Genomic DNA, 13366 nt, shown 5'->3' with positions numbered 1-13366 from the left:
ATTGTTGAACATTTTTCTAACAAGTTCACTCATCTTTAACTACCACTACCATATTCTATGTTTTTAGCATTTCCATAGTACAGCACACTCTATCTACGCCTTTCTATATCTTTCTCTAATGATGAACTTTGCACTCAGACCTACTTTTCTAAGGTTTAAAAACCCTAAAACGGCCACTGCTTTACCTGCCTCATCTTTTAGAGCGGCTGTGATAGCCCCTCTCACCCTTCCTGATAGTCTATACATGATCATGTAATGTAATTGCTGCAAGGAATTATGGGGAAACCATCAAAGCACAGTCTGATGTCATGTGATCATGCTCTCTGGCTGACACAATCTTCAGCAGTGTTTGAAATGACACTATGCATTTTTTTTAGCAACTTGTGTGAATCATTTTGCAATTATTCAAATGCCAGAACCTGTGAATTTCATGAAATTCTTCTGGAAGTCGATTTGCAGTGGATCAATTACATTAACTATTATCAGCTTTTCATGAAAAGTCTCGTTCATTTTTAGATTTATTTTGCTCGACATGTTTTGTAATTAATATCACATAAATTGGCATACTTACCCTTCTATGACTTTCAGCACATTTAGTGAACAATATGACCTTAAAATTATGTAAATTTTTATCAAAGATTAACAAGTTTTTGCTAAAAAGTAAAAACAAAATTCTTCTTTTGACCTTCCCAGCTCAAAGTTCACCATAATGCCTCAAAGTAATCGATAAACTGCTGTATAAAAAGCAATTGCCATTTTATCTGTAACATTTGGCTTTGTTGCAGTTCACGCTGTTAGTTAAAAATTTGTACAATATTGATTTTTAAAGTATTTTAGGTCAGATTGTGTAAAGTATCTGAAGCTATATTGGATATACTTTACTTGATTTTATGTAAAAGCCACAATAATATAAAAATATTCTAAAATTACTTAAATAGTTTTATTTTTATCTAGATAAGGCATGGTTTTCCCTGGCCAGAACATAAGCTTCGTAGCTGCAATATGTATAATGTTATTCAGTGGTTCTCTGTCAGACACATCACCTGTGTGCTCTGTAATACAAGGACTACCAGGTCTCAATGGGCGGGATGGAAGAGACGGCATCCATGGATTAAAAGGAGATCAGGGTAAGAAATCTAGAGAAACAAAAATTTAGAATGGTGCTTCGCCTTCTCTATCTCTTCTAGTTGAATACTTAAAGTGAACCTGACAGTAGATACATGCTGCCCAATTCATGGACAGCATGTATTATCTCAGCCGTGTTATTTGACTGTGAAATTCTGCTTCATTTCAGAAAAAAACATACTTTAATAGCGGCTGGGAATTAAACTGTATAAATCATTAAAATACATCTGTCATAAATTTAATTTGCGAAACAGATTGGAAACAAATAATATATATTATTTTAAATATATTTTGAATGTTGATTGGTAAGATTGGTCAGTTTTTACAGGAACTGTTGAAAATGTAGTTTCTGTACTTTCATAGTTTCTCTGTATAAGATTTAGTAAAAATGTAGAATAAACAGTTTTCTTTCAGGCATTTGTTTAACCAATCAGGACCGATTTTTCCATTATGTTTTTTCACTACCCTTCTTCAAACAGTCATAATAAGTATTTTCATTTTTCGATCTCCATAGTGATATGAAGGTTTGTTTTTTGCAGGACAAGTTGTAGCTTTGAATGACATCATTCATTTTATCATTTCATGTTCTGAAAAACAAAAATAAAAAAAAATTGTATGGGGTAAAATTGTGGATTAACTGTAATTGTCATAGTTTTTCAGGTTCAGTATTCAAGATGTTCAACGTGTAGTAAAATTGACCTAACAATGTGATTCTTCAGGTCAAAGAAATTACGGTGATACCAAACCTGAACATTTTTTGTATTGTAATAGAGGTAAAAAATTATAAAAAAAAAAATTTGTTTTCTGAAATTTTGAATTTTTATATGTTTCTGTCCATGGTGCACTGTTATGATTTGCTTTTTTGCTTGCTGACTGGTATTTTTCATATATATCTTTTTGGAGTACAAGTGACATATGGATCACTTTTTTTGCATTTGTTTTCGAGTACAATAGTCACTGAAAAACTATGAATCTGGCATTTTTTTTATTTAGAAGTTTTCCAGTTTAGAATAGACTGAAGTTTTATGGACATGCAGATACTAAATATGTTTCATATTCTTTTTTAGACCCTTTTTTAAAAAATGTAAAAAGAAGGGTATTTTAAAATTTTATATTTTATCTGAGATCTGATAGCTGAGTGTTAGATGATTACTAGCGATGAGCGAACGTGCTCGCCACTACTTGTAACTCGCCTGAGTATCACTATGCTCTGTGTATTCGGCGAGCACCGAGTGTTTCCGGGATTATTCGGCGGTAACTGGTGTCTCCATCCAATATTCTTGGCGGACTTTAGAGACCCAATCATAGGCAGGGATTGTCTGCCAGGCCATGAAAAGCCGCAGCCATCTTTGTTGTGGTCGTGCAGTGATTGGCTTGGCCTCACAGCATCATCCTGAGTATGAGACCTGGCGCCGCCCTGCTCGCCGCATTCTGTTCCTGTTTCAGCGAGAGTAGGGAGAGCTGGTGCCGAGATAGGGTCAGAATCATGGTTTTTATAGTTAGTGTAGGTCTGCAACTCTTAAATCCACAACTCCTGAGAAACCAACAGTCCTTTTTAGAGCTAATTCATGGGTCCCGATATTGCAGTGCTAGGCAGGCAGGGGACAGCATTACCACACCAGTGCAAGGCCTGCAGGGACTGTATGTGCGTCCATTGCTCCCACTGCATCCCTCCCAAAGCTCCATAGCTGTCTGCTGCTGCAGCTTCTTTACTATATACATAGTTGCATTTTTTTTCCCAAAAATTCACCCCTCAAAAAAAAAAAATATACAGTGTGTTCTGTCAGACTGAGGCCTATTTCAAAATCATAGTTTGCCAGGCATACATAGCATTGTTGTGTGTGCTTGCATTGTGCCACTGGTTTTTATTTTGTGTTTTGAATTCACCAAAAAAGGCCTCATATATATGCGTGCTCCAAGTTTTGGCATTTTAGGCCATATTGCTGTCTGTTACTCTAATTATATACAGCACTATTTGGCATTTAAAAAAAAAACAGGCCACATATTTGCCAGTGTGGTATTTCCGTGCTCCAAGTTTGGTCATTGTAGGCCAGAGGACCACTTTTTTTTGCTGTCTGTTACTCTAATTATATACTGCACTATTTAGCATAAAACAATATAAAAAGGCCTCATAATTGCCATTGTGGTATTTCCGTGACAGCCCTCATATATCTGCGCGTTCCAAGTTTGGACATTGTAGGCCGATGGACCACTTTTTTTGCAGTCTGTTACTCTAATTATATACAGCGCTATTTAGCTTAGAAAAATATAAAAAGGCCACATATTTGCCAGTGTGGTATTTCCGTGACAGCCCTCATATATCTTCGTGCTCCAAGTTTTGTCATTGTAGGTCGGTGTACCACTTTTTGCTGTCTGTTACTGTAATTATATACAGCACTATTTAGCAAAAAAATGTAAAAATGGCACATATTTGCCAGTGTGGTATTTCCGTGACAGCCCTCATATATCTGCGTGCTCCAAGTTTTGTCATTGTAGGCCGGTGGACCACTTTTTTTGCTGTCTGTTACTCTAATTATATACAGCGCTGTTTAGCATAAAAAAATATAAAAAGGCCACATATTTGCCAGTGTGGTATTTCCGTGACAGCCCTCATATATCTTCGTGCTCCAAGTTTAGGCATTGTAGTCCTGTGTACCACTTGTTTTGCTGTCTCTTACTCTACTTACATACAGCATTCTTTGCATTCAAAAAAATACAGGCCACATATTTGGCAGTGTGTTTTCACTGTCAGACGTCAGATGTATTTGTGGCCTACATATTGTGGAAATTTAGGCCTACATTCAGCTTTACTTGCTGTCTGTTACCCTATTTCGGCACACTATATTAGTTTAAATAAAAAAATACAGGCCACATATCGAACAGTTTGGTATCTCATTAAAAATACTTTTCTCCCAAGTTGTTATGGCTGCTTCTTGACTGTGTTAAATGTTCCAACTACTACCACCATCATCATCATCTTCTGCCTAGAGGCAGTCACTGCGCACATAGAAAGTTTGAGGAGCAGAGTGTGAATACTTGGGTGGTGTTGTACTCTGTCTCTGTATTACGAAAACGTTTTTTCCCGCCAATAAAAGCGGTACTGGCAGAAAGCGAGGAGCCATTTTCACAGTGACCGCCAGAGAGCGAGGCACCATGCGTTCCATGAACGTGAGTACAGCGCACATTCGCAGTAGAGACACAGTTCATGCTCCGTGTTCAGCTTTGCAAAACAATAATGAAAGAGCACAAAGGAATGACACAGGACATTGGTATGGTAAGCAAGGTACTCCCTCAGCATTTTCCCAAACAAAGAACTCCTTGTGAGAGTTCCCCATGCCTCAGGGCTAGGGCGATAGGAGGGTCTGAGAAAACTCTCCCCAAACTTTGTCAGTGTTCCACTGCCTCTGCTGGGTTGGAGTTGAGTCTCACTCACCTGTACTTCTTGCTTGGCCAACAAACTGTGACCTCTTCTGCCAGCGTTTTCAGATGGGAATGTTTTTAATTATTCAGAAAGAAGGGCCCTATGATTCTCAAACATTGTAGTTCACCTTTCTGCCTCTGGAATAAAAGATATAAAGTTCTCCTTGTAGCGTGGGTCTAGAATTGTCAACAATTAGTATTGCCTGCAACCTAAAATTTGGTGACGGGAAAGACAGCTTAGCATAAACTCAGCCATGCGTGCAAGACTGCTAACAGTCGATACTTTCATGTCCTCACCAAGAGGACAACTGACCATGGTTTCCTCCTCCTTCTTGTCTTCAGGCCTCCACGACTTTTGACAAACCTCAGTAATATCATTGTAAATACATCACTGTAAATACATTCCCCAGTTTTTTTTCTCCCCCACCTCATTGTAGATTGTAATTTGTCACGTGCAGGTTTTTTTGGGGGGTTTAATTATTATTATAGTTGTTGCTTAGTGTAGATTGTTAGCTGTCACAAGCAGGGTAGTTTGATTTCTGTTTAATTATTGTTTTGTTATCGTTGCTATTGGGGACTGTTGTGTTTGGAACTGTAAATATGTTGACGCTATGTAAATAACTATATATTAATATTAGAACACAGTGAAGCAGGATGGAGATGTTAATTATGGCATCATTGCCGATCACCATCTTGGTGAATTCCTCAAAGTTTTGGAGATGGTACATATGTCTGACATCCATGTCCACTCCTGAGATCTTATGTGTGAAGTCAGAACTGAATACCGATGGCCTTGTTGATTTTGGTAGTCTACAAATGCCTTCTTCTGCTCAGAAAAATATTAAGAATTGAGAGTCCTTAGTGGCTGATACCTTTTAATGGCTAACTGAAAAGATGGTAACAAATTGCAAGCTTTCGAGAATACTCATGTCTCTTCATCAGGCATAGACTAAAAGAAATTCTGGAGAGTCACATATTTATGCACAACACATCACAGAAAAAAAAAAACATAGATAAGACAGGTGACATGAAGCAGAATTACCATGAGTGATAAACAATTATGTCCATAAATATTGGATTATAATAAATTTGTGATTCTCCAGAATTTCTTTTAGTCTATGCCTGATGAAGAGATCTAAGTAGTCTCAAAAGCTTGCAATTTGTTACCATCTTTTCAGTTAGCCATTAAAAGATATCAACCACTGAGGACTCTCAATTCTAAATATTTTTCTATCTACTGGCTAACACGGTACCAAGATATATATCTTTCCTGTATTCTTCTGCTCACACCTTTCCAAAATATGCAGTGTAGAGTTCAAATGCATGGGGTGGACATGACACATCAGTCGGTGAGCCAGAAGCTGCAAGTACTGCAGAATCACGGCAAGGATGGATGAAGCTCTAGCTGACTTTCTAAAATGGGTACGCAGAGCCTCATACTTTTCCTAGCAGATCTGGTACATCTGTGTCGCTTTTCTGAAAACATTCAACAATGAGGTTAAGCACATGGGCCAGGCGTGGAACGTGTGTGAGCTTGCCTCATCACAGAGCAGCCACCAGGTTCCAGACATTGTCACACATGACTATGCCTGGCTGTAGGTTGAGCGGTGTCAGCCACAGATCTGCCTGCTGTTTCAAAGCTGTCCACAACTATTCATCATTGTGCGGCTTGTCACAGCATATTACCTTCAGCACAGCCTGTTGCCGCTTGGCTGAGGCAGTGCTGCAGTGCTTCCAATTGGTGAATGATGTGTTACTTTCAGAGATGGAGTTTGAAGAAGACATGAAGGAGGAGGAGGTGCAGGAGCATTAGACTGTGGGGACAACCCAGATTGACGTAGGGCCTGCAATACTCATGGTTTGGAGGACCTGCACCATCCCAAGGTTGGACTGGGTCCCGGCTTCCACTATGTTAATCCGGTGTGCCATTAGTGAGATGTACCGTCCCTGACCACAAGCATTTGTCCACATGTCTGTGGTTAGTTGAAATTTCCCAATAACAGTATTGTGGAGGGCACGAGTAATGTTGTCAGACACGTGCTTGCTTTTGTGATGTCATGACAACAGACAGGGAAAAATTGTGGCAGCTGAGTAATGAGTACCTTGTGATGGTCACTGCCATCAGGTTGCAGAAAACTTACATCTCCCTCGGGCCTAATAGGCAACATTTCCATGGCAAGCAGACGACAAATGTGTGAAGTTAGTACTGAGTTGTTGGCTGCGTATTTAGGCTTGCGTTCCAAGGACTGGGGTATGGACAATTGAACGCTGCACTGGGACAAGGACGTGCTTGTTGATGGTGCTATTTCAGTTTGTGTGCAACTGCAGATGGAGGGCATGAGGCATCTTAAAATGCACCATGGACAGTGGATTGGCTTGCACGCACAACATCAGAAGGAGCAGTGGTATCACCCGCAGACACTGTTCATGGAGCCTTGTGTTCGACCAACAAAGTCAGCTGCTTTGCTGCCATGTGCCTGATCATGCTTGTGGTGGTTACAATGGGATTTTTGCTACCCCTGCTGCTGTGGGCATGGCTGGTGGTGCAAATGGCCATTTTGGGTTTATCAGCACAGTCTTTAAAAAACAACCAGGCTGATACAGGGATATTCAGTGTCTCCCTCTCCCACACCACCTCTTAAATTTTACCCCAGTCTTTTGGAGTTCCCAAGGCTCAGTTCTAGGACCCCAACTCTTCTCCATCTATACCTGTGGCCTAGGACAGCTGCTGTAATATCACGGTTTGCTATGTCATCAGTACGCCGATGACACGCAGATCTACCTATCTGTACCTGACATCACCTCCTTAGTGACCAAAATCAAACGTCTTCACGCTATTTCATCCTTCTTTTCTGCTTGCTTTCAAAAAGTGGACATGGACAAAACAGAATACATCATCTTTCAACCATCCATGCTAAACAGACATGAGAGCTGTGTATGCATCATTCGGTACCACTTTAGTAGGAGGGAAAGTTTTCCCAAGAAAAAATGATTTTCTAGACATTCCCGGCCTTTTTTTAACTTGTTTTGAAGCTGTGATCTTCATCTTCTTTGTGCGGATGTTGTAAATTTCAAAGTCCTCATCAATACCTTCATCGTCCATATCTTGTAAAGGGGAAATCTGGTTTTTCTCAGGGTAGTGGTTATCTACGTTTTGTGGCATTCCTTTAACAATGTTCGTTACACTACAACAAATAGTTTTCAACTGTGATTTGGATATTATTGGTAATATGTATGGGTGAAGATGAAGAAGATTGTGAACTTGGTGTGTTTATAGTTACGATCGGTGCACTCCTCTTTAAACTTATTTTTTCACAAGCACCCATCAGTTTGTTTGGTTTTCCTCCAACACTGATCTGCTTTCTCTAATTCAGCATCTCACAAACATGTTGTATTTTGCCCTTTAGACAGACACATGCATCTTTGGCAACATATTTGTGACAGGCATTTCTTAGGCCGAGTCAAACATGCACATCTGTTACACTGATCTTCTGATTAGCATGAAACACATTCTGGTAATTGGTGGTGGATAAACGAATAATCATTGTAGGCTGTATCCTGGATCTCATACCTCCCATTGCCACCGCTGTTATTAATCATGTATGTTCCCATTCCTGTCATCATCATGCCCCTTTTCCTGTGTCAGGACTCTGGATTCCCTGTTTCATTTGTGGTGCTGTTTGCCATTTTCCAAGATGGCATCTGCTGCCTCGCTTCTGCCCATGTGATCCGCCATGCCTGTCTTTATAACCCTGGCTCACATCCCACGCCTTGCTTGTGTGTTCTGCTAGTATTCCTGGCTTGAGCTGCAAAAGACTTTCCTGCTTCAGATACTCCAGCTCCGCCTCCTCAGCAAACCTTTCCAGCTCTCAGAGGTGTTTGTGCTGCAAGCTGTTTTGCCTGTGTTACTCTACATTCCCCTTCTGCCTGCATGGACATGTAAGCTCTGCCTGCTGCAGCTATCTACTTTGGTATCGGTTGCCAGTTTATTTGACTGTTTCTGGACTTGAAGCTCTGCTCTGCTTCAGGACTCTTTTGTAGTGACTGCGAACCCTGGTATGAACTGTGTTCTATGATCTGCTTTACTCCAGAGAGTGGTGCACCCATAAGACTCTGCCCGCAGTGGAGCTGCAAATGAACTACTCCTAAGAAGGACTTTGTTTATCATTCACTTGAACTTTTGTGCACATGCTGCACCCATGTTTGTGCATATAAACACTGATTCTGCCTGCAGCAGAGCTGCAAAGTATCTTCTCCTGATATCACCTTGTTTGCTGTGTATTGTACTTGCTCGTGCCTTGCACCTGTGTTTTTTGAATTATCCAGACTTTACACTTTACTTTGGTTCTGCTACCTTATTTGTTTCAAGCCAAGAGATTCCTGAGTGTTCCACGATAATTGTTACATCCTGATTACTTCATCCAACGATTCGTCCGCCATTTTTTTAACCCAAAAAATGTGCCTTCCCAGCAACAACTGTGTAGGAAACAACTTTACAGTTTTGCAAGGTGTTTGCAATGCCCATAAATAATTATAAAAAAAAAATAACCCCCCCATTGGGAAATGTTTGATAGCCCATGCACTTAGTGTATGGGCATTACAAATCAAGGAAACCTGCTCATTGACATTGGGTCTACTTCTAATGAGGCCTTCCTCCACCCCTCATCATTTTCCACCACTATATCACCAGAGTTCATGTGTTCCATGCTGCTACAGACAGTCAATTTTTGGGCAAGGGTGTCTAGGATGGCCATACTATGTATTTAATAAATGTATCCCCCTTGGGGAAATATTTGTCAGCCTAAACACTTACTGTATGGGCATTACAAGTGTAGGAGACACAATCCTTTACATTGGGCCTAGGTTTTAATGAGGCCTTCATCAATTTCTCCTCATTCTCCACCACTAGATCACCAGGGTTCACATGTTCTGTGCTGCTCAGACAGGCAATATTTTGGAAAGGGTGTCTATTAGTGATGAGCGAACGTGCTCGCCACTCCTCGTTTACTCGCCCGATTATCACTATGCTCGGTGTACTTGGCGAGCAGCGAGCATTTCCGGGATTATTCAGCTGTAACTGGTGTCACCACCGAACGTTTTTGGCAGATGTTAGAGACCCATTCACGGTGCAGGGATTGTCTGCCAGACCATAAAACGCCGCAGCCATCTTTAATGTGGTTGTGCAGTGATTGGCTTGGCCACACAACATCATCCCAAGTATAAGAAACCTGGCGCCGCCCTGATCGCCGCATTTTGTTCCTGATTCAGCGATAGTAGGGAGAGCTGGTACCGAGATAGGGTCAGAATCATGGTTTTTAGAGTTAGTGTAGGTCTGCAACTCTTAAATCCACAACTCCTTAGAAACCAAGCGTCCTTTTTAGAGCTAATTTGTGGGTCCCTTCATTGCAGCGCTGGATAAACAGGGCACAGCATATCCACCTCAGTGCAAGGCCTGCAGGGACTGTATGTGCATCCATTGCTCACACTGCATCCCTCCCAAAGCTCCATAACTGTCTGCTGCTGCTTCTTTACTAGTGTTGAGCATTCCGATACCGCAAGTATCGGGTATCGGCCGATATTTGCTGTATCAGAATTCCGATACCGAGATCCGATACTTTTGTGATATCGGGAATCGGTATCGGGATCGATATTAATGTGTAAAATAAAGAATAAAAATAAAAAATAAAAAATATTGATATACTCACCTCTCCGACGCAGCCTGGACCTTACCAATCACAAGCTGCGACGTCATCTAAGGTCTTTCAAGCGCTCATTCTTAGGAACGGAAGATGCCGGTTACATCGGTAAGGTCCAGGCTGCGTCGGAGAGGTGAGTATATCAATATTTTTTATTTTTATTCTTTATTTTACACATTAATATGGATCCCAGGGCCTGATGGAGAGTTTCCTCTCCTTCAGACCCTGGGAACCATACAGGATACCTTCCGATACTTGGTGTCCCATTGACTTGTATTGGTATTGGGTATCGGTATCGGCGATATCCGATACTTTTCGGGTATCGGCCAATACTATCCGATACCGATACTTTCAAGTATCGGACGGTATCGCTCAACACTATTCTTTACTATATACCTAGTTGCATTTTTTTTCCAAAAATTCACCCCAAAAAACACAAAAATATACAGTCTGTTCTGTCAGACTGAGGCCTGATGAAAAATCATAGTTTGTCAGGCATATGTAGTATAGCTGTGTGTGCTAGCCTTGTAGCACTTTTTTTTTGTATGTTTTAAATTCACCGAAAAAGGCGTCATATATCTGCGTGCTCCAACTTTGGACATTGTAGGCTGTTGGCCCCTTTTTTTTTGCTGTCTGAGACTCTAATTCTCTACAGCACTATTTAGCTTCCAAAATTACAAAAAGCAGTATGTCCAAAAAAATAAGAAAAAGTTGGTGCCCACACTGCTGCCTTATGCGATCACCTTACGGTGTGCCTTATAAAGCTGCGCCAGTACAATGACCCACTCATCCATAATGGGCACTTCAGGTGCATAGCCTCAAAAAGTGCATATAGCAGGAAAAAGAAAAAATATATACCAGCTCAACCATCGGCATGTGTTGTGGGGAAGCACGGATATCGTGCAGTCATCACGTGAGCAAAGTAATCCAGCAAAAAAAAAAAATCCAGCTTCCAAAAACTTACAAATTTATTAAGAATAAAATGCAAAGTCCAGTCCAATAAATTACATAGTAGTCAGTAGCAAGCAACACGTTTCGAACAATGGTATGTTCTTTCTCAAAGCTACTGCATACATGTGGCAGCAAGGGTAAATACCAGCTGCCACCAATGAAAATTACTCTATCAATCACATGATAAACGGAGCAACTCAGGATGGCAGGTATTCAGGCAAAACATCCAGTATGCTTCACGGGTCATTAAGTGTCTCTTGAAATCTCCCCCTCTCCCTGATAGTTTGAGTTTCTCAATGCCGACGACTCGCAGAGATGTCATGCTCCTCTGATGACAGGTAATAAAGTGTTTAGATGCAAATGACATAGATCGATTATCATTAACAGAAGTAATATCTGTAATGTGTTCAGAAATGCGAGTTTTGAGCATTCTTGTTGTGCATCCTATAAAACTTAAATTACATTCTATACATTTGATCATATAGATTACATTTTTACTACTACAATTAATAAACTGTTGTATTTTATATTGCTGTTTATCTTCGCTATCATAGAAAAAATGTGTAGTGTTAGAATGGATACACGTTCTGCATCTGGAAGCACCACAGCGATAAAAACCACTGTAATGTAACCTGGTGCGCAAAGGGTTAACTGAGTTAAAAAAAACTTGGAGAGAGAGTATCTGAGAGAGTGGGGGCTTTTTTTGCTACTACTTGACACCCTGACAATAAAATGGTAGCAAGTGTCTAATCTTCATACAAAATGGGAATATTTTTAAGGATCAATGATTTAATATTATTGTATTGAAGGCTATATTGAAAATGGCAAGTCACTTTTTGATTCTCAGTAGGGTTGAGCGAAACGGGTCGACCATTTTCAGAAGTCGCCGACTTTTGGCAAAGTCGGGTTTCATGAAACCCGACCCGACCCCTGTGTGGGGTCGGCCATGAGGTCGGCGATCTTCTGAATCTGGTATCGGGATTCCGATACCGAGTTCCGATATGTTTGCGATATCGGAAATCGGTATCAGAATCCACATTTAAGTGTAAAATAAAGAATTAAAATAAAAAATATTGATATGCTCAACTCTCCGACGCAGCCTGGACATCGCCGCTGGTAACCGGCATCTTCCGGTCCTAAAAATGGCGCTTGAAAGACCTTTCGAATGCTTCACGGCTTGTGATTGGTCGCGGCGGCCCACGTGACCGCTGAGCGACCAATCACAAGCCGGTGACGTAATTCTCAGGTCCTGTTCTGGTTCTCAGGTACATGAGAATTACTTCACGGCTTGTGATTGGTCGATGAGCGGTCACGTGGGCCGCCGCGACCAATCACAAAGCCGTGACGTCATCGGAAGGTCCTTCACGCGTTCATTCTTAAGAAGGAAGGCTGCCGGAAAGAAGCCGAGGGTGAGTATATTCCTATTAGGTATATACTCACCCTCGTACGCGCCCTGCTTCTTTCCAGCAGCCTTCCTTCTTAAGAATGAACGCGTGAAGGACCTTCCGATGACGTCACGGCTTTGTGATTGGTCGCGGCGGCCCATGTGACCGCTCAGCGACCAATCACAAGCCGTGAAGTAATTCTCATGTACCTGAGAACCAGAACAGGACCTGAGAATTACGTCACCGGCTTGTGATTGGTCGCTCAGCGGTCACGTGGGCCGCCGCGACCAATCACAAGCCGTGAAGCATTCGAAAGGTCTTTCAAGCTCCATTTTTAGGAACGGAAGATGCCGGTTACTACCAGGGTGCGTCAGAGGGTGAGTATATCAATTTTTTAAATTTTAATTCTTTATTTTACACGTAAATATGGATCCCAGGGCCTGAAGGAGAGTTTCCTCTCTTTCAGACCCTGGGAACCATAGTATCCCATTGCACTGCATTGGGTTTCGCGTTTCGGCCGACCCCGACCCCGACTTTTTTATAGGATCGGCCGATTTCACTCGACCCGACTTTTGAGAAAGTCGGGTTTCGTGAAACCCGACCCGATCCTATAAAAATAAAAGTCGCTCAACCCTAATTCTCAGTATTGCTACTGTTTTTTCTTTTGGTATTATGAAATCAGATCGTTTTTTCCTTTGAACAATTTTCCTAGCCCTATTCAACGACCAGTTAGGATATCCCCTCTCTTTTAATTTTTCACAACATGTATTTATCTCCTGTCTTAAAGCC

General features: G+C 41.2%; 1 protein-coding gene across 1 annotated transcript in view; it reads left to right on the top strand.

Annotated features, from left to right (window-relative positions):
- The first annotated feature begins 766 nt into the window (after positions 1-766).
- LOC143770104 (mannose-binding protein A-like) overlaps positions 767-13366 on the top strand; it is a 202554-nt gene continuing 189954 nt past the window's right edge. The window contains exons 1-2 of the mRNA XM_077259368.1: positions 767-793; positions 955-1127. Coding sequence (XP_077115483.1) covers positions 962-1127 — 166 coding nt within the window. The 5' untranslated portion in view covers positions 767-793; positions 955-961. The remainder of the gene's footprint in view (positions 794-954; positions 1128-13366) is intronic.

Source organism: Ranitomeya variabilis, chromosome 4, assembly GCF_051348905.1.
Source record: "Ranitomeya variabilis isolate aRanVar5 chromosome 4, aRanVar5.hap1, whole genome shotgun sequence".
NCBI lineage: Eukaryota > Metazoa > Chordata > Amphibia > Anura > Dendrobatidae > Ranitomeya > Ranitomeya variabilis.
This window is presented reverse-complemented; position numbering and strand designations above follow the sequence as displayed.